Source organism: Ailuropoda melanoleuca, chromosome 2, assembly GCF_002007445.2.
Source record: "Ailuropoda melanoleuca isolate Jingjing chromosome 2, ASM200744v2, whole genome shotgun sequence".
Classification (NCBI taxonomy): domain Eukaryota; kingdom Metazoa; phylum Chordata; class Mammalia; order Carnivora; family Ursidae; genus Ailuropoda; species Ailuropoda melanoleuca.
The window spans coordinates 161,876,865-161,903,911 of NC_048219.1; the positions used below are offsets into that span (position 1 = coordinate 161,876,865).

Sequence of the window (27,047 nt, forward strand, 5' to 3'; positions counted from 1 at the left end):
ATGTGAGGAAGGGTCCAGGTTTTTTTCCCCATGTGACTGTCCATTTATTCCAGTGCTATATGTTGAAAAGACTTTTTACCCCCATTGGAGTGTTTTGACACCTTTGTCAAAATCAATTGGCAATAAAAATGTTTCTTTTTGAACACTCTGTTCTATTCCATCGATGCACATATTTATCCTTTTGCCAGTGCCAAACTGCCTTGATTAGTGTAGCTTTACAGTAAGTCTTGAACTAGTAGTGTGAAGCTTTTTCAAAATTGTTTGTTTTTCCATGTAAATTTTAGAATCAGCTTGTAGATTAAAAACAACAACAACAACCCCGAAACCAAAAAATAGCCCAGTGGGATTTTGATTGAGATTGCATTTAATCTACAGATCATTTTGGAGAAAATGACACCTTAAAAATAGCGAGTGCTCCCATCAATGAAAATTATATTTCTCTTTATATTGGGGCTTTAAAATTTTCTCTAAAGCAGTATTGTGTAGCTGTTGGTGTAGAGGTCTTTTACATATTTTAATTTATTCCTATGTATCTTATTTTTGTGATATATAAATGGCATTTTATAAAAATTATTTTATAATTGGTATTTACAATTTTTTTAAAAGATTTTACTTTTTAAAGTACTCTCTACACCCAATGTGGGGCTTGAACTCACAATCCCAAGATCAAGAGTTGTGTGCTCTGCTGACTGAGCCAGCCAGGCACCCCTGATGCTTTCAGAAATTTTTTTTGTATATTGACCTTGTATTCTGTGACCTTGCTATATTAAATTATTAGTCCTAGTAGTTGATTTGTACATTCCTGAGGACTTCTTATATATTTCTGGATTTGATTTGGTAGTATTATATTTTTTAAAAGATTTTATTTATTTGACAGAGAGAGAGAGAGACAGCCGGCAAGAGAGGGAACACAGGCAGGGGAAGTGGGAGAGGAAGAAGTAGGCTCCCAGAGGAGAAGCCTGATGTGGGGCTCGATCCCAGGACTCTGGGATCACACCCTGAGCCGAAGGCAGACGCTTAATGACTGAGCCACCCAGGCGCCCCTGATTTGGTAGTATTATGTTAAGGACTGTCACATCTATGTTAACAGGGATGCTGATCAGTAATTTCTTTGTCATGCTTTGGTATCAGGATATGATTGCCTCATAAAATGACTTGAAAAGTGGCCCCTTCTCTTTCATTTTCTGAAACAGTTGCACAACATTGGTGCTATTCAAAGTTCAATAGAATTGAAAGTTCAATATAATTTACCATTGAAATAATCTAGTCCTAGAGTTTTCTTTGTGGGAAGTTTTCGTTTTTTTAGTCAGGTTTACTAATATGTAACTTAAATATCATTTTTAGTGAACAGTTCCATGAATTTTAACAAACGTTTATGGTTATGTAACCACCATCACAATTGAGATTTAGAACATTTCCATCTCTTCCCAAAATTCCCTCAAGCCCCTTTGGAGTGAGTCCCACTATAACCACTCATCTGTTTTCTGTTTCTACAGTTTTCCTTTTACTGTCATAAAAGTGGAATCATACAGTATGGGATCTTTTTACTTAGCATAATGTGTTTGAGATTCATCAACATTATTTCATGTGTCAGCTGTTTACTTACTCTTTTTTTTGGCAAGTAATATTCCATTTTAATGGACGTGCCACAGTTTTTCTACCCATGCACCAGTTGACAGATACCTTGGTTGTTCCCAGTCTGAGGAAATTATAACAAAGCTGCTATAAATATCTGCATACAGATCTTCACATGGACACGGATTTTCATTACTTTTGAGCAAATAGATAGGAATGGTATTGCTGGTTCATATGGTAAATGCATGTTTAACTTTATAAGAAATCACCAAATTGGGGTGCCTGGGTGGCTCAGATGGTTAACTGTCTGCCTTCAGCTCAGGTCGAGGTGGGATTGAGCTCCACGTCAGACGTACTGCTCAGTGGGAAGGAGCTGCTTCTCCCTCTCCCTCTGCCTCTCCCCCCCACTCATGCTCTCTCTCTCAAATGAATAAACAAAATATTAATAAATATTATTAATATTATAATATTAATATAATAAATACCATTATGTTATGATATTAATTATAATATATTATATAGATTTATATTATTACTACAATAAATAAAATTAATAAATAAAATATTTTAAAAAAGAAATTGCCAAATTGTTTTTCCAAAGTGGCATAACATTTTGCATTCCCACCAGCAATGTATAAGAATTCCAGTTGTTTCAAATCTTCACTAGTAATTGGTATTGTCAGTTTTTGAAACTTTGTATTTTATTGTGATTATAACTTGCATTTTTCCCATGACTGTGTTGAGCATCTTTTCATGTGCTTACTTTGCTATCCATATATTTTTCCTGTGAAGTCTGCTTAAGTATTTTGCTAAGTTTAAATTGGTTTGTTTTCTTATTGTTGCATTTTGAGAGTTCTTTATATATTTTGGATACAAGTTCTTTATCAGGGTATATGTTTTTTTTCTCACTTGTGAATTGTCTTTTCATTTCCTTAACATGGTATTTTGAGGAACAGAAATTATTATTATTGGGGCACCTGGGTAGCTCAGTCAGTTAAGTGTCTGCCTTCAGCTCAGGTCGTGATCCCAAAGTCCTGGGATTGAGCCCCATGTCGGTGCTCCCTGCTCAGTGGAGAGCCTGCTTCTCCCTCTTCATCTGCTGCTCCCCCTGCTTGTGCACTCTGTCAAATAAATAAATAAAATCTTTTAAAAAAAGAAATAATTATTATTATTTTTATTTTTAGAGAGGAGAAAGGGGGGGTAGGGACAGAGAGGGGAGAGACAGAATCTTGAGCACATGTGGCTTGATCTCAAAACCCTGAAATCATGACCTGAGCCAAAATCAAGAGAAGGACGCTTAACTGACCAAGCCACTGACTGGCAGCATCTTAAATTTTAATCGTGTTAATGATATCCTTCACATCATGGGACTCAGGCAAGGTCCCATGTCAAATCTAACACAAAAAGAAGCTTGCCTACCACATCTAATTAGTTGCTAAGCCTTAAAAAAAGTCCACCACTTTAGGGTCATCTTCACATTGGTACCCTCCTTTCTGGCTCACACCCTAGCTTAGACCACTATTCCTAGCATTCTAAATTTTTAAACTTTTTAAAATATATATATTTTTATTAAGCAATCTCTACACCCAACTTAGGGCTTGAACTCACAACCCTAATATCAAGAGCGCGTGCCCTACCAACTGACATTCCAAATTTTATAGGAGCTTCATAAACGATCTCCCTCTCCTTGTCTCATCTACTTCCCTTCTATCGTGCACATATTACCATTAATCTTTTTTTTTTTCTAATCAAAGATCTTTATAAACTTCGGTATTAGAAGAACTCCTTAATGCTGGCTCTGCCAGTTTCTTTCGTGCCTACCCTACCCAAGAGAGCACAACAATGTCATGACATTTAAGTTGCCCTACTCAATTCATCTGGTCATTAAATGTTCCTAAGAGTAATGCCAGGAGTGAGGGAGGCATTATTTCTGTACCCCATTAAGGCTATTGACACAACAATGCTTCATGAATATTTTCATGTTTCTGCATGATTTGGTTTCCTGAGCAAAGTAAAATAACATGCTATAAAGATAATGTCTCCTTTTCCCAGAAACATCTATTCTTCAGTGCTCTATTTCCTCCTGTGTTCTATTAGTGGAGCCACACCTTTACATTTTATGGGTAAATAAGACCTGGAGCCATCTGTTTACATTCCAAAGAATTATAAAACATTTGGGAGTAAAGGCTTCTTTCCCTCTCTCAGGAAGTGAAGAGGGCAGCATGTAGTTTATATAAACTCCCGGATTCATAATTTCAGGGCTCCTCTCCCATGGTTCAAAACAAAACAAAACAAAAACCCTTTTGCACATGCAGGGTTAACCTGGCTCTCCTCACACTGCCCTGATGGAGAACAAATGGGGCAAGGGGAACCAATGAGTATACTGCTTTATGTAGTAATAATCTGTTCCTGATCCAGAAATCCTATTTTTGTTTTCAGGATAATATAAATAAATACAGATGTTAAAACTTTTCAAAGACAACCCCGAAGAGTTACAAAATATATTCTAAATGAAGTTTCTCCAAAGGGGGTTGTGCACATTCTAAGTGGTGTGCAAGACAACATATTAGGAGGTGTGAGGAAAACACAATTCATTTTCATGCTTTTAATGTAACAGATTTATACACAAACATTTTACACATGGATTGATAACAACCCCTCACACACTCAGTCTTTATCAGAGCTGATTACACAATCTGTGTGGGATACAATCTGGGGGAATTCTATGGCATGTAGGAAGATGACAGGGCACAATAACAGTTGTTTTGTTTGTTCACTTTAAGCATTTTGTAACATTGCAGGATATGTGAGCCAGTTAAAGGATTCATGGGTTATGTTATGAAATATTTGTTATATTATCTAGTTTTAACTATCACAAATAAGGAGTTTAAAAATACTTCTTATAAGAAACTACTACTTAGAACAAAAAGTTGAAAAATAATACTGGCAATGTGAGCACAAACCAACAAAAGAAAATATCAGTGCTAACACTTCTACCCTCTTAACAGGCTCATTAGGAATTAAACACAATAATTAAATAAGATTTGACAAGAAGTTACTCCTTTCTATAAAAGACACCAAATACTCAAGGCAATCTTGAAAAAGAAAAAAGCTGGAGTTACCCTGCACCTGGATTTCAAACTATACTATAAAGCTATAGTAATCAAAATAGTATGGTACTGGCACAAAAACAAACACATAGATTAATAGAGCAGAATAGAGAGCCCAGAAATAAACCCATATTTATATGGTCAGTTAATCTATGACAAAGAGGCACAAGGATATGCAATGGGGAAAACTATACAGCTACATGCAAAAGAATGACACTGGACCATTTTCTTGCATGATATACAAAAATAAGCTGAAATGAATTGAAAACTTAAGACCTGAAAACCATAAAATTCCTAGAAGAAAACAGAGGCAGTAAGCTCTTTGACGTCAGTCTTAAAAATATTTTCTTGGATCTGTCTCCTCAGGCAAGGACCACAAAAGCAAAAATAAACAAATGGAACTACATCAAACTGAAAAGCTTTTGCACAATGAAGTAAACTATCAACAAAATGAAAAGGCAACCTACTGAACAGAAAGAGATACTTGCAAATGATATATTCATTCAATAAGAAGTTAACATCCAAAATACTCAAAAACTTCATACAATTCAGTATCAAAAAAACAAACAATCCATGGGGCGTCTGGGTAGCTCAGTCAGTTGAGCGTCTGACTCTTGGTTTCAGCTCAGGTCATGATTTCAGGGTCCTAAGATTGAGCTCTGCATCAGGCTCTATGATCAGTGGGGAATCTTCTTCTCTCCCTCCCCCTTTGCTCTCTCCCTGCTTGTGTATTTTCTTTTTTAAAGATTTTATTTATTTATTCAACAGAGATAGAGACAGCCAGCGAGAGAGGGAACACAAGCAGGGGGAGTGGGAGAGGAAGAAGCAGGCTCATAGTGGAAGAGCCTGATGTGGGGCTCGATCCCATAACGCCGGGATCACGCCCTGAGCCGAAGGCAGACGCTTAACCGCTGTGCCACCCAGGCGCCCCTGCTTGTGTATTTCTCTCGGTCTCTAAAATAAATAAGTCTTAAAAAAAAAAAATCCAACTAGGGGCGCCTGGGTGGCACAGCGGTTGAGCGTCTGCCTTCGGCTCAGGGCGTGATCCCGGCATTACGGGATCGAGCCCCACATCAGGCTCCTCCCCTATGAGCCTGCTTCTTCCTCTCCCACTCCCCCTGCTTGTGTTCCCTCTCTCGCTGGCTGTCTCTATCTCTGTTGAATAAATAAATAAAAAATCTAAAAAAAAAAAATCCAACTAAAAAATGGGCAGAGGACTGGAATAGACATTTTCCCAAAGAAGATATACAGATTGCCAACAGGTACATGAGAAGATGGTCAACATTACTAACCATCAGGAAAATGCAAATTAAAATCACAGTGAGATACCACCTCACACCTGTCAGAACGGTTATTATCAAAAAGACAAGAAATAACAAGTGTTAGTAAGGATGTGGAGTTAAAGGGAACCCTTGTGCTCTCTTGGTGGGAATGTAAATTGGTTCAACCATTATGTAAAGACAGTATGGAGGTTCTTAAAAAAACTAAAAATAGAACTACCATATGATCCAGCAATTCTACTTCCAGATATTCAAAGAAAACAAAGACACAAATTCGAAAAGATATATGCACCCCTATGTTCATTACAGTATTATTCGCAATAGCCAGGATATGGAAGCAGCCTAAATGTCTACTGATAGATGAATGGATAGAGATGTGATAACCACACGCATGGAGCCTGTTTTGTGCAGCCTGTGTTAGTATGAACATCCTTACAGAACTGATACTGAAGGATAAGCTGGTATACATATATGAATATTCAAATGACCAAATAGCTCTACAAAACCAGATGCAATCATTTAGATAGTGTACTATCATTTAAGCACACTTAGAAAGTTTATAAAACTTAACTCTTATTCTGAATATAGTCAAGAGAAGCAAATTAACTAGAAGCATTTCTAAAAGCTCAATTTGATTTTATAGAATTTTCCTTTAGTCTCATTACTCTTTATCCATACCCCATATAAAACTGTTATCTATTAAGTACAAGAAAATGTTCCTATTTATTTATCTATTTTTCCTTAATCTCAGAGTCATGAGTTTAAGCCTCATGTTGGGTTCCATGCTGGGCATGGAGCCTGTTTTTAAAAAAGTAAAAATAAAAAACCATCTCTAATCAAGATCTCTCTCACACACAAATTGTGTGTGTGTGTGTGTGTGTGTGTGTGTGTGTGTGTGTGTGTGCATGTGAAGTAACCCAGGGATGGGAGACTGCTCTCTTCTAAAATTCAATCAGGGACACCTGGGTGGCTCAACCGGTTAGCATTGGACTCAGTTTTGGCTCAGGTCAGGTCATGATCTAATGGGCCGTGAAATAAAGCTCAGTGTTGGGGCTCCATGCTCAGCAGGGAGTCCGCTTGAAGATTCTCCCTCTGCCCCTCCCCCACTCATCCGGCAGGTGCTCTCTCTTTTGTAAATACATACATTTTTAAAAAAATATTCAATCAGGGTGCCTGGGTGGCTCAGTTAACCATCCGACTCTTGAGTTCAGCTCAGGTCATGATCTCAGGGTCGTGAGATCAAGCCCCAAGTCCGGCTCTGTGCTCAACAGGGAGTCTGCTTGAAATTCTCTCTCCCTTTCCATCTAAAGTAAATAGCACAGGCATGAATGCTCTAAAATAAATCTTTTTTTTTTTTTATTTTTTTATTTATTTGTCTGAGAGAGAGAGAGAGTGAGAACAAGCAGGGGGAACTGCAGGCAGAAGGAGAAGCAGGCTCTCCACTGAGCAAGGAGCCTGATATGGGACTGACCCCAGGACCCTGGAATCATGACCTGAACCAAAGGCAGATGCTTAAACAACTGAGTCACCCAGGCATCCCTCTAAAATAAATCTTAAAAAAAAAGTTCATTCAAATAATTGAGGGGCTTTACTTTCATTGAAACATTTTGTATTTATCAGCTCCTTCAATTAGAACTATGAAAAATATTACTTAAGTATAACAATTATGAAAAAGGCTTTAGTTTGTGATACCCATGAAAGGCAGACTTCTAAAATGGCCAGAAGATTCTCACCCACTAGTGTACCCACCTTGTATCAAATTTGTATGACTGGAACATGATTATGTTATCTTATGAGGCAAATGGGATTCTGCAGATGTAATTAAAGTTGGCCTCTAGTTAATCAAAAGGGAGGCATCTTTTTCTGCCCATGGGTTTTGTCTCTGTGTTTTAATAAAATGACCTTTTTTTGCACCAAAACCAAAACCAAACAACCCACAAAAAACAAAACACACACACACACACACCAAAAAAACACAAAAGGGAAATTATCTCAGTGGATCTGAGCTACTCACATGAGCCCTCTAAATCTGGGTCTAAAAAAAAGAAAAAAAAAATTCTGGGCCTGCCAGAGAAGAAATTTAAGATTCAAAATGTGAAAGTAATTCTGTTGAAGGAGCAGACTGCCATTTTGTGGAAGGCCACGTAACAGGAGACTGGGGAGCTCAGAAAACAGTCCCATCAACAGCCAGCAAAAAAAGGAACGTTAGTACCTAACGACCTGAATGTCTAGGATAGGCCAGTAGTCCCGGCTGATACCTTGATTTTAGAAATGTGATTCTGAGCAGAAAACCCGGTTGGTCTATGCTCAGACTTCCGACCTACAAAACCGTGAGCAAATAAATAGGTGTGTTTAAAGCTGTTAAATTTTTAATTTGCTATGCAGCAATTATATATATAAAATGGGAAGGGAGTGAAGATGAAGTGGGAATTGAAAAAAGGAAGAAAAACTAGTGGGAATGATCTATGAGGCTTTCATTTTGTATACTGCAGTGGCCTCCATATTGGGGTGTTTTCAGGATAATCTTTTAAGTATCCAATAAAACTACTAAAAATTCTAGCTGTATATTTCTCATTTTTAAAAATTTACTTCTGGGGTATATTCAGGAATAACATATACAATGTTAATATATGTAGATGATCTGTAAACGTTGCTATACTTAGAGATGCTGATTAAAATAGTTTAGAGGGACACTTGTCCCTCAAAAGATGTCCTGCCCCACTTTTACTCCTTTTACACATTCTAAATGAAGTCTAGATCTATACTCAATTCTCAAATTATGCAGTGTCTCCTTTGGCATCATGCAATCCTAAGGTCTTTCCGGATGCTTCTAAGGGCTCTAGCAAATTAATTTTATTGACTAAAGCAAAGTTTGAGAATTACTATTTGAGGCATTTGTCAAAACAGAATCCCAGGTTTCTTCCCTACTAATCAAATTTAGTAGTTCTGGGTGACCTGGATATCTGTTTACAAACTGTTTAAATTCTTCTCATTTTCATGTAATTTGAGAAACTGGGCACCTAAGAATATATACCAAGTTAGCATAAGAAAAGTGGGAAACATGATCTTTGGGAGAGACCTGTATTTGGGAAAGATAACTACAATTCCTTAAAAATAGAACCATGAGATGTCCGTACATACGCTACAAAATACCAAGTCGGGAAATACTAGAATTTATCTTGCTTCCAATATTTACACGAGATGTGTCATTTTATTATGTGCTATGCTTAGTAGGCATTCAAGTTTTTGAAATCCAGATGTGCTGTAAAGAAATAATTTTGAAGGATTTTTTCCTGAGATGGTATTGTCAACTGGTAAGCAAGCAATCTCTGCACCACATGCTCTTGTTCACCATTTATTGTTGAACATTCAGAACACCGGATTACGACAGATCAAAAAGAAAGCACCAAAAATCGCTACACATTAATACCTGAGCAAAGACTGAAGGCAAATATTCATTTTTGAAACCCCACCCCAAAACGCTGAAACAGATAAAAACATACACAACACTCTAGAGTATAATAGCACTTTCTGTGAATTACAACCAGTTAAACGTAATAATGTTACTTACATAAAAAATTCACACAAAATCACACATGTGTATTTCATACACTATATATTATACAAAGTACTGGAGGAAAATCATGCATATTTAAATGGAAAAATCTGCAAGGTGACAATCATTTTTCAGTATATGCTACAGGACAAGCTCCCTTGCACTAAGTATTGTTACTATGCACTGCATTTTCTGGATCTGAACAAAAATATCAATTTGCAAATAAAGGATTACTGAGTTTATTTCAGCATAATACATAGTTTGTCCTTTATAAACTTTTAACTATGAAAATGGATGCAGGTTGACAGCATGTATTTTATTACATTTCCTTGCCTAAACTATTTCCATCTCAATTTTCACATGTTTTAAGGAAAGACATGTTTTCTTTCTACTTATTTTTAGAGAAACCAAGATTTTTGTCTTTGAGGGGAGGTAGTGGAGGTGAAATGGGAAGAAGAAATATGTTGGGTTTATGTTCAAAACTGAAAAATATACAACAAATTCTGAGTACACAGAGATGTGGGCACCTTTAGCAGAGACCATGATGTCCTATGATTTGAATAATTTGTCTTAAAAGAAATTATATTATTTTTAAATAAGCACAGTAAAAATACAAGTCTTTACATCAAAAAAACCCCAATAACAACTGAAACCAGTTCTCTGCTATCTTAAAAATAATTACTGGGAAGGAAAAAGAGAAAAAGGGGAAAATAATGTTTAAAATCTGAGTTTAATTACTGAAAAATCATTATTGGGTAAACTAACTTTGATATTCAAATACGAGCCTCAATAATCTGAGGAAAAATAAGTATAGGTCTTAGGGAAGAATTCATGTCTTTGACAGATTATTAAAAGACAAAAAATGATATTTGAAGATTTTTCCATGTGTAAATAAGTGCAAAACAGAAGTGCCACCACCTTTTCCTAAAATAAATTTATTTTCAGAAACTTTAGCCAAACTTACTTTTCTACATCTACGAAGTAGAAGTCAATTTTAACTCAAAATGAGAACTCCAGAAATTAAGGGAAGCCTCTAGAGCAAAAAAAAGAAATACTGGTCAACTTTAAAAATTTTACTTCATCAACCTCAGAGAAAAAAATTGGGGGCCATTTGAGAAGACCACCCATATTAAAATATACAGTTATAAAACTGCAGGGCATTCCTTCATTTTAAGGCACAGTCTGTTTTATCCTAACAACTATTATAAGTTCAAGGTCACAGTGATCATATGCATTCAATTTTGGTCTGGTTTCTCATGGGTATGTTGCTACATTTAGTCATAAGTTTAAGAAACTAATACAATCACTTCAAAATAATATATAAAGTCATTTTTACATTTTAAAAAGCGTAAGTACACAATACAATTTCCTAAATCACATACACTAAAAATTGGGAGATATTTTTTCCCCTCTATAGTGGAGGAAGAGGTTATTTCTACGAACATTTCAACAAATACATATTTATATAGACAACATGGTTATATTAAAATACAGGTACCTCCTATGTAGGATAAAATTATTTAACACAAAGGAAAAACTCATTCCAAAAAACAATGTTAACTGACTTTTTAGGTCTTGTACATTATCTTTTTACTAATTTCCAGTCACTACCAGTTAACTGGATGAACTATCACTAAATCAAGGCCAAACAGTTTAATATTTGGTTTTTTCTTGCCTCTTTATTTGGAAGGCTACTTTTGCAAACTGCATCAACTTTACTAGACAGAGAAACAATAAGTGACATTAACTGATGGGGAAAACTATATGAGGGACTGAAATTCCCTTTGAGAATTTCTATAGGGGAGAAATTAAAGAATTCCAATCAGATAAATATGTTTGCGAGTCTATCATTTTTCTACTTCTCTATCATGAGTATACCACCCATCAATGTTAACACTTCAGCATTAACACCATTGTTTATGTTTTCTGTTAAAATATGCATTTTAAAATGTATTTCATTGTACTGTTAGGATCCAGCAGATATTTTTCCCCTTTGAAACGTGATTTATAAAGGGACTGAATGGAAATACATAGAAAACAAAACAAATTCCATAGTAAATGAGAGACACCTGTACTAAAAATAATCTGTACAACAAAATTTAAAGTTTTACACAACAGAATGAATCTGTGATGAATGAAAGATTACTTAATTAACAAAGATCATTATTGAGTAAATTAACTTTTAAACCCAATAAAATCAGAGAACATTATTATTCCATAATTCAGATAAAATAGAATATACTATGGTATATTATATATATTCAAAGAAAAATTTGGGTATGGAATTTAAGTTTTGATGATTTATATATTTAATACTAAGCCCCAGATGAAAAATACTGAAAATATTTCTTACTTTAATCTCAATATGTTAAGAAAAATTCATTGGCACAAATATCTCGAGGTATTTTACAGTTTCATTTAGCTTTGGTGGCAAAGTGTGTTTTGCTAACCATATGAATACAGTTATAGTTTTCAATGCAGAGGTTTATGCTAAACAAATTTAAATGTGTTTTTTTCCCCTGTAAAAGGGATGTAAAAAGTCCAATATGAAACAAGTGCAACATGAAATACAAAATATGCCTATAATTTCGGCTTATGAACAGTTAACAGTTCTATGCTTTGTCTATAAATCTTTTACTAATAACATTACTTGAATACAAATACTAAAAACAAAAATAACATTAAAAAATAGTATATGAACTTTACAAAACTGGCTACTTTTTAGCCTTCCTAAATTAAGATTAAAATTCAAATATGCAAACAAATTTACACTAACCAAAATACAATAAAAAATACAGTTTTTTACAAGTATTCTAAGTTACAATGTATAGAATCGATACAGAATAATTTTGATTCATATATATCAAGTACTATACAAAGTCATCAGAAATTGACTGGTTACTTGACATTTCAAACCATAGTCATTTTTGGCAGCATAACATGCCAAACACTTTTAGAAAGTCCTGTACTTGACTTAAAATTTTCAACCACAGACAATGTAATCAAGATGTAGCTTAGAATATCATTTAACTTTTGAAAGACATATATTATTGATTCAGGTGTACTGTTACATTTAAACTATTAATGAAATAAATTAGTCTATTCTCACTATTTCCAAACTTTATTCTGTTCTTAAAAATGCTAATATACAAAATTCAGTCTTCTATATTCATAATATAATTTATCACAAAAATGTGAATTCTTAAACATTTACAGTACACATATTCAGATTGGGATTACTGACCTGACTTTTCTTTCCTATCATCCTTATTAAAAGTAAAGAACACAAGTAGCCTCACAGACTTCCTATTTCCTCAGGCTGTTGAAACTTATTGTGAAAGAATGCATGTGTGTTATGCATAAATAAAAGCTCATCACAAACATTGAAATGCTGTCCTTTGTTCAAAAAGAGTGAGATAAAATTTTAGCTCCTAATCATCTATTTCGTAAAAGTATCTTCTATATTTACCTTGTGTGGCAAGGAAGCTTTTTGTCTTTTCTTTCCTTTTTTTTTTTTTTTTTAAGATTTTATTTTTGAGTAATCTCCACACCCAGTGTGGGGCTTGAACTCACAACTCCAAGATCAAGAGTCACATGCTCCACCAACTGAGCCAGCCAGGCGACCCGCATAATACAAAGATACTAATACTTCCTGGGAGTGCGTCATGTTCTTCAAATTGACTCCCCCCTGAAAAACCTCACAAGGTATCTAGTTTCCTATGATAGGTAACACTGAGAAAACAAAAAGTAATGATGAAAAAATAACAGATGCCTAGTCATATAAAGTCACAACATATTTAAAAAAAAATTCCCAACTGATTTTAATAATAGTTTACTAAATTTGCAAGTGCAGCACTGTAAAGATTTATACTAAACCTCCTAATAAAGAAGACATTACACTAATTTAGACTTAATGCCTAAAAGGAAAATACAGGTCAGCTAACTATCTGGGGATTCAGGAATCAAGTCCTAGTTTATCCCATAATCTTTGTGTTTCTTCCATTTTCCCTCCTTTTATTTCCCCTGGCCACTACGTGTAAGAGGAGCTACTAAGCAGTGAGGTAAAATAAATATACTATGCTATGAATGACAAGGCTGAAGCATTAGGAGAAGTGTAGCACTAGATAATGAACAAATCATATAATTTGCTTCATTTAAGTATGTGTGTGTGGTGGAAATGTGTACCGTCTGCACGAGTGATAGGATAATCAACAACAAACATTTACTAGGCCTAGTATAGTTCTTTATTTTTCTTTACTGTATAATCATGTAGATACCATAGTGTAGTTCAATCAAGAAAAGGTATTCCATTAGACACATGTGAATTCATCTGACCAAAATATGAAAAAAAAATTAAAGATTAATCAATACATGATCAATATATACTGAAGAAACTCAAAATCAATGTGAACCAGGCAAGAATGGCTTTTTGGGACCACTATTTTAAATATTTTCATTGTGGTGACAACCAAGAAAAGAGTTAGTAGAACCTGTTTAATTTTTGGTATGAAAAAGTTCCAGAAAAAAGAGGTTAATGTTTTCTACCATATTATCAGTTCCAAATTATACTAATAACTCCAACTGGGGCTTTAGAAACACTAAAAGTACTCAGTATTTTTTCTGTTTGATCTATATGTTTGATTTAGTTATAGAGTCCAAGAGTAACTTTTGTAACACAAAACTTATAAATTCAAATTCTAAATAAAAATGTTATAGCACTCAAGCTCAGAAGTTTCCTGAATTGAATAATCTGTAACTGCCAATAAACAATTTCATTTTTAGTAACATTTCTAAAAAAGCTGTACTGTTTTACCAGCTAATAATATAGGTTGTAAGCATGGTAGAAACAATGTATAATTTAAAGATTTGTTCCCCAAGTGACAGAAACATCAATTTCCCTTATCTTCAGACAGAGCCCACTTATCTCTGGTAGTTATTTGGGGTTAACATGCATCAGGATTTGATAAACACCCTGTCAAAGTGTGTGTGTGCGTGTTTGTGTGTCTGTGTGTGTAATGGCTAAAGACCCAACCTACTGTTGTTTATAAAAATAATCAGAATCCTTTTTATAGCCCTAAAATGAAATATTCTGTTGGAATAAATAAGACTTTAGGACTTGATAACTACACTCACATGAAAATTGTTTAGTGAGAATTAGTGTGCCTAGTCTGCTGTTTAAAAAGTTAATCTCCTACTCACAAATGAGAAATTTAACCTTCTTACATTTTATTCATGAGCAGTACTGACTGAACAAGAAGACTTTAAATCATATAAACTCAATGACTGTGGCTGTCAACTGAAGATACAAATTAATGAATTTTCTAAAGTTCTTTCTGTATATAAACATAAGTTTAAATTCAGAAATAGTTAAATGACACGTTTAACCTGTAATGTAAAAATATGATAATATCAGAGAAAAAAATAACAATACAAATGTATATAAAACTTATTTATGAATATATGAATAGGTAAACATAAGCAGTTATGTCCTTATTTAAATATACACGTGGTATGCCATGGGATAAGTGTATAATAAACTCTCTTTCCTTTCAGATACTGAACAAACAAGCATTTTGTATTTTATCCTTGTGCTACCTCTCTCAAATGAGAGCCTGAAATGTCAGCCATGTCTACTATGAGGTTATGCTTCCCTTTAATGATCTCCATAAGTGAAATATAAATACTGAACAATAGGCATGAAGTTGGGAGAGACAACAATGGAATCATACAAACTTATAACCCTCACAGAAGATACTGAGATCCTGTTCAACTGATGCCAAAACAGCAAGGACCTGAGGAATAACTGAGAAGTGAAGTGAGGTAACCCTCCACAGGCAGTAACAGCTGAGAGGTTGAAATGGAATCCAGATGCAATTGCTGACAAAATGAATTAGGTACTCTAGGACATTCCTAGGTACTAACAAGGACAAAAGTTCACAAGTATTACTGGGATTTAAAGGCTTTACTTGAACGGTTTTGGGTATATGGAGCATACACATCTAAAGGAAGGGCTCCATGAGCCAAGTATACCTCAGCCTGAGTTTATTCTATCTTAAGGCAAAGATACCTAGCTCCATTACCTACTCTTCTGTAGCTAAAAGTGAGCTGAAGTCTGAAATGAAATAGAAGTATTATTCTTTTCTGTCAAACCAAGGTAATCACTTTGGCAAATTAAGATGCCATTGTTAAAACTAGTGGCGAAAACCTCCAATTTATTTAAATATACTGTTTATACTTATGCTATTAATGGGTAACGGTTATTCTATTAATAGCATAATTTTACATATCAAATGTGGTACACCACTTGATCATGCTGACATTTTTTTCTACAGTAGACAAAAACTGTGCAAACCTAGAGTTTTTGCTGACCACTGGAATTTAGTTATTTTAAAAATCCATCATGATCTGAGGCACTTTTGGCAACCATGGGGTCAATGAATTAAATAAAATGGTATATATTGAACAACTGTACTTCTCCAACACCAGTAAGTAAATATCTGGGACAATTTTCTTTAAATTTAACAAGAGATTTCTTTAATAGTCTCCTGATATTCACCAAGAATACAAAATAAGATCTGTATTTGAAAAGTAGTGAGAAAATTTTGAGTTTTGAGTTTAAATTATGTTCAATTTTCCATTGGTTATCAAGAAAACATGTCTCCTTAAAATTAAAAGTTGTATTTTCATAGATGTAAAACAAAAGATCCGCCTTGTTCACTGTGGCTGCCAAAAACTGACCAAAGACTCTTTGAGATTCTTTAATTTTTGAGAAACCAAACAGTTGTGAATTTCATTGATCTTTTTCTTTTTCATTCATCTTTTAAGACTGATTTCTCAATATGCATGCTGTAGCAAATACAAAGTAACCGACTTATCAGAAGAAAGTTTGATGAAATGAGCAGAATGCTTGAGTTGAGATTACAAGCAACGCTACATTTACTGAGTATTTAGAAGATCTCCAGTATGGCCAATCAAGCAGAATAGCTGATATGCAGAAGTCCTCAAACACAGTGGCCACCAGACCCTTTTACTAATTTTTCAAAAATGACTAATACATAGATGCCATACCACAAAACAAAACCATGCTTCAACTACTTTTCTCAAGCATTATAAAACTAATTTCCCATTTTCAATATTGTAAAAATAGACTGGTCTTCTCCAAAGGATCTTGCTGTCCACATTGATGAATCTGTGCATTCCCTCTTATTACTGACCCTAAAAGGTATAAATTATTTTTATCATTCCTTAAATCCAGTCTTACATAAAGTTGCATAATGCATGGAATAAAAGAGGAATGAAAACGAAGCATGGAACCCTGTATAAATGTGCTGACCCAAAAGCAATTACACCAACAGCCAGAGGAAGTGGAAACTGTGAAGTAATCTTCAACAATTTACTGTAAAGAAACAAAGAAATATACATTACTAAACTACACTGTAGGAAAACCAGAATATGCTGATCTTCTACACAGTTTTGAGAAAGTGTTCTAAATGACGTTAGATGAAGTAATTTTTCATATAATGAATTTAACAGTCCCTAATTTTTAAAAAGATCAATACAAGCCACATTTTAGCTAGAGAAAAATATTCCTATTAAGTAAATAACTAGTTTTGTTTAGTCAGAAATATCTTAACTTTACTTGTAATAGCAAAAAAGAAACTTATCCAAATGAAAAAGGAACCCTTAATTCCTAACAGGAACAATATTAAGACACTAAATCTTTCAAAAGAAAAATACCATCAGAAAAGACTATTACCTTTTTACTCAGAAAACAAAGAAATTGAGGATAAGAGGGGTTAAGAAATTTATCTAAGGACACAGAGGTATTAAATGGCCGATTTAAACCTCAGGTCTGCTTCCATTCTAGAGTATCTGTAAACATCTGCCAAAATCAACTGAAAACAGTCTCCTAGAGCAAACAACCAAATCAATCAATGAAAAGTCAAATATTATTATAGAGGACTTTAAACATATATATAAGTGAACTAACAGTATAATGAACTTCATGTACCCATCACCCAACTTCAAAAGGAATCAAGTCATGGCCAATCTTACTTCATCTATAATCCTATCCACATCACTTCTTCTGTACTTTTTGGAAACAAATTTTATTAGACATCATATCTTTTAAGAGCTAAATTAAAGAAAAAACATTATTATATCCTAATGAGTAAAACTCGTAATTAAGAAAACAAATAAAATATATTTACATATAAATGATACCTGCATACAAACCATAATTTCTGTACGATGACAGCGTTAGCTTTAGGAATATATTTCAAAATATTTAGTCATAATATTTAGTCAAATATTTAGATATAGCTAAAATATTGAGACATAAAGAACATATTTCAGACATAAAGGAAAGTGATTAAGACTAGGAAAAGATGTGAGAAAAAGAAAGATTAAACTATTATACCTGGATTTTATTGAAACAGTATGAGTATTTCCAAGAATTGCCATAGTTGGAATAAGGATAAATGCCAAAGGTTTACACGGATCAGGATTAAGTTTAAAGTAATACCTATATCAAAGAGAAAAAAACCCCCCATAAATCAACAAAGCACACCCAATCATTTTAAATAATCAGAATCAAATAAATTAATTTCAAAATAGTCCATAGATATGATGAGAGCTCTAAACAGCTCATGAAATCTTTGATAAATAATTTTTGTTATATCATCTTTACACCTAAGGTTTTATATGGAGAATTATGTTCAGAAACTACTAAAGGAAGTGAAAATATCCAATATAGAAGCACTTCCTTTTAATAATAAGTATATGCCTAAAAGCTCATATAGAAATGTTTTCATAAAACAAACTATTTAAAATACATTAAGTCTGCTCTAGGAAAAAAAAAAAAGATGAAGAAAATGAGGCTGATATAAAGCAATTGTCCCTATTTTTAAAAATCCAAGTTCTCATCTCTGGCATTTATGGTGAGGCATCTCTAGCCTTTCAGAATCATAAATTCATGTTCCTCAAATAATTTCTCCCTAAACCTGTGAACAAAAATCTGGATCTTGACTAAAATGAGGGACAAAGGAAGTATATTAACGTCTCATCATCTGTTGATCTAATTTAATTGAACTTACTTGGCTTTTTAAAAAAAATACTTCCAGTATTTAGATAATTTGAAATTTTTATATTATTTCTGAAAACTATATTGATAGGGGATCAATTATTATTTGGATGAGGTGGCCTATTTTTTTTTAATATTTACCAGTAATTAAATATTCTAGAAATTATCTTAGAGGGCATTTTCACACTCTGTTTAAACTAGAACAATTATCACGTGGCAAAGAAAAAATGGTTTTCAATAGTAAAACAGCTGGTCATTTATTTTAGTTCAATGTTTGATAATTAGAAAACTATACGTTTTTTTCCTTATTTCTAATCTTTTTAAATGTAAGCATTTTCTTCCTTCCAAATTTAAGAAAACATAAAGTTGATCATGAATTGAAAATTACTTAAAGCAGTAACATCATGAATACCTTAAGTCAACAAAATAAAGCACATTTTCACATAATATCTAAACTCATAGAAGGTTAAAGGTAAAATAAATAAAATACACTTCCCTCTTTTGGGCAGATTTTGAGGAAGTTTATATTCTCATAGTAAGGGAAAAAATGTCAATGTATTAAAAATAAATTTCAGGTGATATATAGCTTCCTACTCTTGAAGAAGTTTTATGGATAATTAGGAATCTGGTAAGTCTCTACCTACAGATATTTAATGTTTGAAGCACAAAAGTTATAATTATATAAATAAAACACACCTGAGATTCTTTAACCAATAAATTAAAGACGGCATGCTGAGTAATACAATCCACGTTATTAAGTTAATCACAGTACTGTGCATGCGAAGACTATCTTCAGCATCACTGGCAGATAAACGAAGATGGTGTACTGTAGAGTCTTTATGGTGATTTGATTTTTTTTCACTTCTTCTAGAGTGTTTAGGATTCTATAAAGCAATAAAATAAAAATACTAAGATTAAAATTTGACTTTATTATTTTACTCAGAATCATACTCAATTATTCAATAGCTAAATAACCACATTTTTCTATTGCCAAACTGATATAAAATATTGAAACTACCTTGCTCAATGTAATTTAAAGCAGTTATTAGTTATAAAATTTTTATTCCTTGACTTGCTATTTCCATTGCTGAGACCATATCCTCTAAGTAATTACTTAAAATTTAAAACATAATTTATAACAATAAAAATGACATAAGCACTGATAAAGATCAAATTAAAATTAGACAGGGGTGTCTGGGTGGCTCAGTCAGTTAAGTGTTCGACTATTTATTTTGGCTCAGGTCATGATCTCTGGGTTGTGAAATCAAGCCCTGCATTGGGGGCTAGATATTCTCCCCCTCTCCCTCTGCACCTCCCTGTTACTCCCCGCCCCTCCAAGTGCATACTCTCAAAAAAAAATAAATAAATAAATAAAATTAGACAATCTAAGTCTATTAGGTTCACTTTTCTTAAAGTTACTTAAATTCATGACACCTTTTTTAAACACTGTATTTATTTTTTTTTTAATTTTATTATATTATGTTAATCACCATACAGTACAACCCCAGATTCCGATGTAAAGTTTGATGCTTCATAAACACTGTAAAATCCTAACTTAAAAAATTTTTTTCATTTCCATATTCTTTTATATTAAAGTGATGTAGAGTTTCAAGAATAAAACTTACCACGGTCTGGCTATTTTTGTAAGCTGTTAGGCTGGCTTGCAGATGAACAATCTAGAAAAAAAGAAAAAACTGCTTAATTTCACTTTTATTTTGAAACAAAAAAACAACCACTTTTATTACAACTGAGAAACACTGTAATCTGAAATTTAAGGAAATCTAAATAACTAAAAGCACATTTAAACATTTATAAATATTCTTCAGAAAAGGTAAATAGTAACTACACATGCTTGCTATTATGGATTAAAAAACAGAAACAAAATAATACAAACTTCCAGAGTATGATGGGGTCCAGGATATATTGCTATATCTTCTATATTCTGAGAATCTATGTTTGAATAATTCTTTGCTCTAGCAACTTAGTGTCCTGTAAAATATTTGATTATCTTCAGTACAGTATAAAGAATTTAACATGTCTTATCTATTCTCAATTTTTGAAAATCTGAACTCAATTATATGGTAGTGAAATGTTTACAAGAACCTCAGAAAATCTTTAGGTTTAATTTGTTAGGTTTGCTTAAGCTAAGTATTTGAGAAAGTTTTACTTATTGAGTCAATTATTTGAAATATCCAATTTAAAAAGCTAAAAATATATTTATAAATCAAAGTAGTAAACAGATTTTTCTGATGGACATAAATTTCCCTTGGAAAATTGAAAATAATCTATAACGTGCATATATAAGTGTTAAAAGCAGATGTAAATAAACCTTTGTTTAAAAAAGAAAAAAATGATTATCCATTCTGGTATCAACTGTCTCTACCTAAGTTTAAGGTGGAGAGTATCCAGTTGTATAACCTAGATTTTCCTGCAAAGCTATCAGCCTTCTTGGAAAGGTTTTTTACTTCCTCAGTAAAATTATCAGCCTAATTATTTTTGTCTTCTGATTCTCCAGCAACATCTGTAACATTTTACATTATGTCAGCACAATTGATAGTTTGATCCCACTGACATAACTTTTTGTCTATTACCCATGTTCAAAGGGAGGTATGAATAAAAACTGCTCTAGTAAAATGTTTTTTAAAAAGTTAACATTACTTGCAAGAGCAAGAAGCATTGTGAAATAGATTATATATTCTCCCCATCTTTTAATTTTTTAAAAAATAAACTAACTGAACTCAAATTAGTAATTTCAGCTCTATAGTTTAACCATGTATTTTAAATAACTAAGATGTTAAAAAAAAAACAACCTTCTACACTTAAACCTTAAATAACAGGTTACTGCAGCTACAATTAAAATTTTTGTTAAAAACACCTGCGGAAATTCTATGTCTCCCTGACACAAAGCCCAGCCGTTCTGACTTCAGCAATGTGACATACCTTAAACACATAATAAAGATAAGTAAGCAGTATGGCAAATGCTCCACAAGTTGTCCAACTAACGATGATCAAAACAATTGTCAGAAAGGGCAAATCTACTGATATCATCTTGATATCTTTAGGAAGTTCAGAGGGCCTGGAAAAAACAAGAATAAAGCTTTTAAAAGTATATTATCAGTTATTTACATAGTCACATTTAAAAAGAAAAGAATACATTAAAAAAAAAAGGAAGAAAACAATACAGTACTGTGCCAGGCCGTCCTGCTTATTAATATGCAAGTACCATAAGGTAAGCAGTAAAATATTTTTTCATAAACGCAAGGGATGACATATTTGTATATTCTGTAATACATTGTGATAGCTCCTCTTCCATTTAGATACACTATGGCTGATATTTGCACGCAGAAAAAATGTTGCTAAAAATAATCATTAATTATAGGCCCTGTGCCATATATTTCCAATCTTGACAGGAGGAAAAACAGTTTTCTATTTCTTAAAGTCTCGAGATCACTCAGACTTATGATGCTATTAGTGTCAGAAGCACCTCAGAAAGGTGAAGGAAAAAGCATCACACCATAATCCCCTCTGTGACAGTAAATCACATAACATGTCTGGTGAGGAGCAGAGGCAATAGAAGGTCAGTGGTTTACCAGAAAAAGCCTACCAGTAACTTTAAACTTTGTCTTTTGGTCCAAAATAAAACTCTAGGCAATGTTTTTGGAATTTTTATGCATTTCATCTAATCTGATCTTAAGTATCTTCATTGGAATTCTCGTGCTCTCAGGTTTGACTGAAAGTCAACATATAAAAGCATTGCCAGAGAAACACTTCCTCCTTCAAAAGATTTACAATCATAAAAATTAAAAATACTTCTGTAATCTGTCACTTTTTAAAGTAATGTCTACTCCCAGTGCTGGGCTCGAACTCATGACCCTGAGTTCAATAGTCTCATGCTCTACCAACTGAGACAGGAAGGCACCCCTCTGTCAAACTTTTTTGATTAACTCTTGGCATTAAATTCAAACTCAAATGTAGCATTTAATTTGCAATAAATTATTTTTTTAAATAAAAGTTTTTATTTATTTCAGTAATCTCTACACCAATGTGGGGCTCAAACTCATGATCCCTTAGATCAAGAGTTGCATGCTCTTCTGACTGAGCCAGCCAGGTGCTCCTAAATGATTATCTTTAACAAAGACAAAACTTTGAACACTAACCCATATTTTTCTAGTTATACATCTTTCCTTAGAAATTAGAGTTTAGTGAAAGCCAATTAATTTTGAGGTTCCCTATCAAAATATAGTTTTTTCCTTAAGAACAGTAAGAAAGCTTTCAGTCATTCTTTACCTTTTCAAAGCTAGCCACAATGAAGAAAGGAGTCTCACAGATGTAGAAGAAAGTAGGCCACCCCAGTAGGCAGTACATGTTCCAAACAGAAAGAGAATCAAGGATACAAGGGGGAAACACATACTCTGACTAGTTAAAACGATGGCATCTAATTCTGGTAACATTAACACATCCCATAATTCCTTAAACCAGTTATATCTGTGGATAAAAGAAAACATACAATAAAAGCAAAAAAAAAAAACAAATCAACAACTGACATTCAAGGATTTAATATCTGAGGTGTCTGACCATTCACTAGAGTCCCCAAAGTTCCATGATAACTCAATTCGTAATTATACCGAAAAACAAATTTCAATTTCTTGTAGAGAACAAGTCATTTATCTTCCAAGTGAGGCTGCTGATGAGTCCTGAGTCTTAAAGCAGTTCCATCCCTCTCTATTGATCCTTGCAATAAATAAGGCGTCTTTTTTTTAAGTTAGAAAACCAACAGCTAGTTGTAACCGTTTCACCAATACCCTATAACAGTTTGCGCTCATGAATCTGGGATACTCAAAGATTACGGACCATATGCATCCCTTTGCAAATGTTAGAAGTTTGGTGTATTTACAGACTAAGGTTCTATAATTGATACATATATAAAATTTCTATAATTACTTTTGAAATGGTTATAGTATTAAAGTAAGTGTTGATACACCTATTAGACCTCTGCCTAAGAGAAAAGTCCCATTTAATAAAACAAGACAATTGCCATATTTGTATAAATATTTATATTTCATTTGGGGCCAAACATGTTTCATATATGTAAAATAATTAAAATCATTATCACAGATAATAAAACTTACCCCAACAGAAACTTAATCATAATTACAAAAGGATCAACTTTGTATGGCTTGGCTTCTTTATCCAACATAATAGTATATTCTAAGCAATGACCTGGTGATTAAAAAAAAATTATGTGTAGTAAAGAATTCATAGTAACTATGAGTCATATCATATACTGACTGCATTGTAAGAGCAACATATTTCATGTCAGAGAAAGCAAGGGTCATTATTATCATAAAGACTCTCTTCACAGATTAAAAATTACTGTAATTTAATAGATCTTACATAAGAGTACACAAATCACTTGTGAAACAACTTCAGGAAGCCAAAGCTGGGGTTTCACCATTTGTATTTTCACAAAGCTCCAAAGGTGATTTTTTTAAAAAACAACCTCACTGAGATATAATTCTCATACTACACAATTCATTCAAAGTATACACAATTCAGTGGTTTTAAGTATATTCACAATCATGCCTTCATCACCACAACCAGTCTCAGAACATTTTCATTACTCCCAAAACAAACTCTGTTCCCTTTAACTGTCACGTGCAATGTCTCCCTATTCCCAGGCAACAACTAATCTACTTTCTGTTTCTACAGACTGGCCTATTCCAAACATTTTCTATAAACGAAATCATATAATATACAGTCCTTTGTGACTGGCTCCTTTCATTTGGCATGTTTCCAAGATTCATCCATGTTGTAGCATGTATCAGCACATTTTATTTATCTGTTTATCAGCTGATGGATACTTGGGTTGTTTCTGCTTTTTGGATATTACGAATAGGGCTTCTGTGAATATGTGTGCACAAGTTCAGTGTGGGTGTATGTCTATATTTTTCTTGGTATCTGCCAGACTACTTTCCAAAGCATCTATACCATTTTACATTCCCAACAGCAGTATATGAAGGTCAAAATGAATACTAAAAGCAGATTTGAAATTGTAAGTCATGGAAAGGAAATGAGTAGCTGCAGAAGCATTTGGCAAGATGGAACGGCAGAAGATATTTTCGGACTACTTTTATATATTTTGATCCACTGTCTTTTCCTATTTCTTGTCTCTCTTGATTACAACCCAAACCCAACAAGTATGTGTGAGGGCTTTATGAAGTAGGCTCCTGGGAAACTATTTTCATTGCTATACTCTAGGGAAGGTTTTGTCCAATGCAGTGTATATTCTGTATTTGCCTCTCCAGATCCATTCTCCACCCTTACTTTGTTCTGAATTCTGAGAGGCTGACTTAGGTGCAATAAATGATAGGAACTGATAAGAGGAAATAAGGTTAATGTATGTATTCGCTCCACCACCACCGCCTTTCCACCCAGCTGAGCCACAGGCTGACAGTGGCTGCAGCTGTAGTAATGCTGCCCTCTACTATAGCTCTCTAGGCTTGCTCACTCCCTTGCCCTGGTACTGAGAAGCATCAGATGGCTCTACTGCTAATCTGGCACTTAATCATTTCTTGTTGGTTTCCCTTAACTCTACGCATATCTTTGAAATAGTTCCTCCATTAAAATAAACTCTCAATTATTCCATTCAGTGTGCCAGGACCTAACTGATACAGTGGATACAGCCCAAACATTACACTGAATGCCTACTATGTGCTTGACACTATGTTCGGTACCAGGAATGGAATGGGGAACAAGATCGCCATCAGGGAGACCCTACCTCTTAGGATATCCTCAGAGTAGAGGGAAAAAACGTCAGGCACAAAAGTGTGCAATGGAAAAGCCAAGTAGGAAACTTCTTGGGGATCTCCTAAAACCAGAGGATCTGAAACACCTATGAACTTGAGAGATGGGTCATGAATTTAGCCACACAAGGGATAAATAAATAGTAATGAAGCACTGAGGAGGGAAGGGACGAAGAGAGAGAAAAGGAATAGAAACATTCTTACCTGTTGAGAAAAGAGAGTATAACTGTCCTCCATAAGCAAGAAGGATACTAGATGTAACATAAGCAGGAAGAGCTCCACCATGAAATCTAACTACCTAGAAAACAGGCAAATCAAAGGGCAACTTCTGAATATTCATGTTAATGAAATAAATGTACTTTGACATGAAATAAAAGTGTCGTTCTTCACTTTATAGCTTTCCTGACATGGCCACAGAGGTACTTCCAGTAATGGGTATCAAAACTCTAAGTAAAAGAAATATTAAGAATATACAATACATTAGAAACACATAATCAGAATTTTTCATAAAGGCGCAACAAAAAAAATATACAATTGAGTAGCATATACAACAAAATTTTTTACAAGGCACATTTACTGAACATTTAATATGGTCCAGGCATGATATCAAACATTTTATATGAATTATCTCACGCTCTCCTCTCAAATATCCTTTGAGGTAACTCTTTTTTTTAAAGATTTTATTTATTTATTCAACAGAGATAGAGACAGCCAGCACGAGAGGGAACACAAGCAGGGGGAGTGGGAGAGGAAGAAGCAGGCTTCCAGCGGAGGAGTCTGATGTGGGGCTCGATCCCATAATGCCGGGATCACGCCCTGAGCCGAAGGCAGATGCTGAACCTCTGTGCCACCCAGGCATTCCTCTTTGAGGTAATTCTTATCCCTATTTTACAGATGAAGAAATTCAGGCACAGGGAGCCCAACTAACTTACACAATTAAAAATCTAATAGACAGTAGGGGAGCCTGGGTGGCTCAGTTGGTTAAGCAACCGACTTTCAATTTTGACTCAGGTCATAATCTCTGGGTGGTACGATCAAGCCCCCTGTCAGGCTCTGCGCTTGGCACGAAGTCTGCTTGAGATTCTCTCTTTCCCTTGGCCCCTTGCACACGTGCACACTCTCTAAAATAAATAAATACAATCTTAAAAAAAAAAGTTAATAGACAAGCAGGTTACTTGTTAACTCTTACTGTCCTCATCAGTAAAATGGGGGCAATAACAGTACTTACCTTATAGATGGTTTTAAAGTTTAAGGATGTTCACTTGTGTAAAGCATTTAGAGTATTAACTCAAACATGAGAAGCTATCAAAAAATACTAGCTGCTATTACAGACATACATCATTTTATTGTTTTGCTTCATTGCACTTTGCAGATAATTAAATATCTTACAAATCGAAGGTTTGTGGCAACTGGCATTGGGCAAGTCTATTGGTGCCACTTTTCCAACAGCATTTGCTCACTTTGTGTCACATTTTGAGAATTCTCCCAATATTTCAAACGTTTTCATTATTGTATTTGCTATGATGATCTATGATGACTGATTATGACTCACAGAAAGCTCAAATAATGGTTAGCATTTTTTAGCAATGAAGTTCTAAAAATTAAGGTATGCATTGTTTTTTTAGACATAATACCATTGCA

At 33.9% G+C, this 27,047-nt stretch overlaps 1 protein-coding gene across 4 annotated transcripts in view; it reads right to left on the reverse strand.

The window, feature by feature from the left end:
• Nucleotides 1–9,307: 9,307 nt before the first annotated feature.
• Nucleotides 9,308–27,047, reverse strand: part of PGAP1 (post-GPI attachment to proteins inositol deacylase 1) — an 89,546-nt gene continuing 71,806 nt past the window's right edge. For 3 of the 4 annotated variants that reach the window (XM_034654903.1, XM_034654902.1, XM_034654904.1), the window contains 8 exons: nt 25,611–25,704; nt 23,733–23,823; nt 22,891–23,088; nt 21,544–21,679; nt 20,229–20,279; nt 19,300–19,487; nt 17,941–18,045; nt 9,308–16,917 (listed from right to left, as the gene is read on the reverse strand). In XM_034654903.1, coding sequence (XP_034510794.1) covers nt 16,779–16,917; nt 17,941–18,045; nt 19,300–19,487; nt 20,229–20,279; nt 21,544–21,679; nt 22,891–23,088; nt 23,733–23,823; nt 25,611–25,704 — 1,002 coding nt within the window. In that variant the 3' untranslated portion in view covers nt 9,308–16,778. The remainder of the gene's footprint in view (nt 16,918–17,940; nt 18,046–19,299; nt 19,488–20,228; nt 20,280–21,543; nt 21,680–22,890; nt 23,089–23,732; nt 23,824–25,610; nt 25,705–27,047) is intronic. The other variant, XM_002920028.4, reaches the window with a different exon arrangement.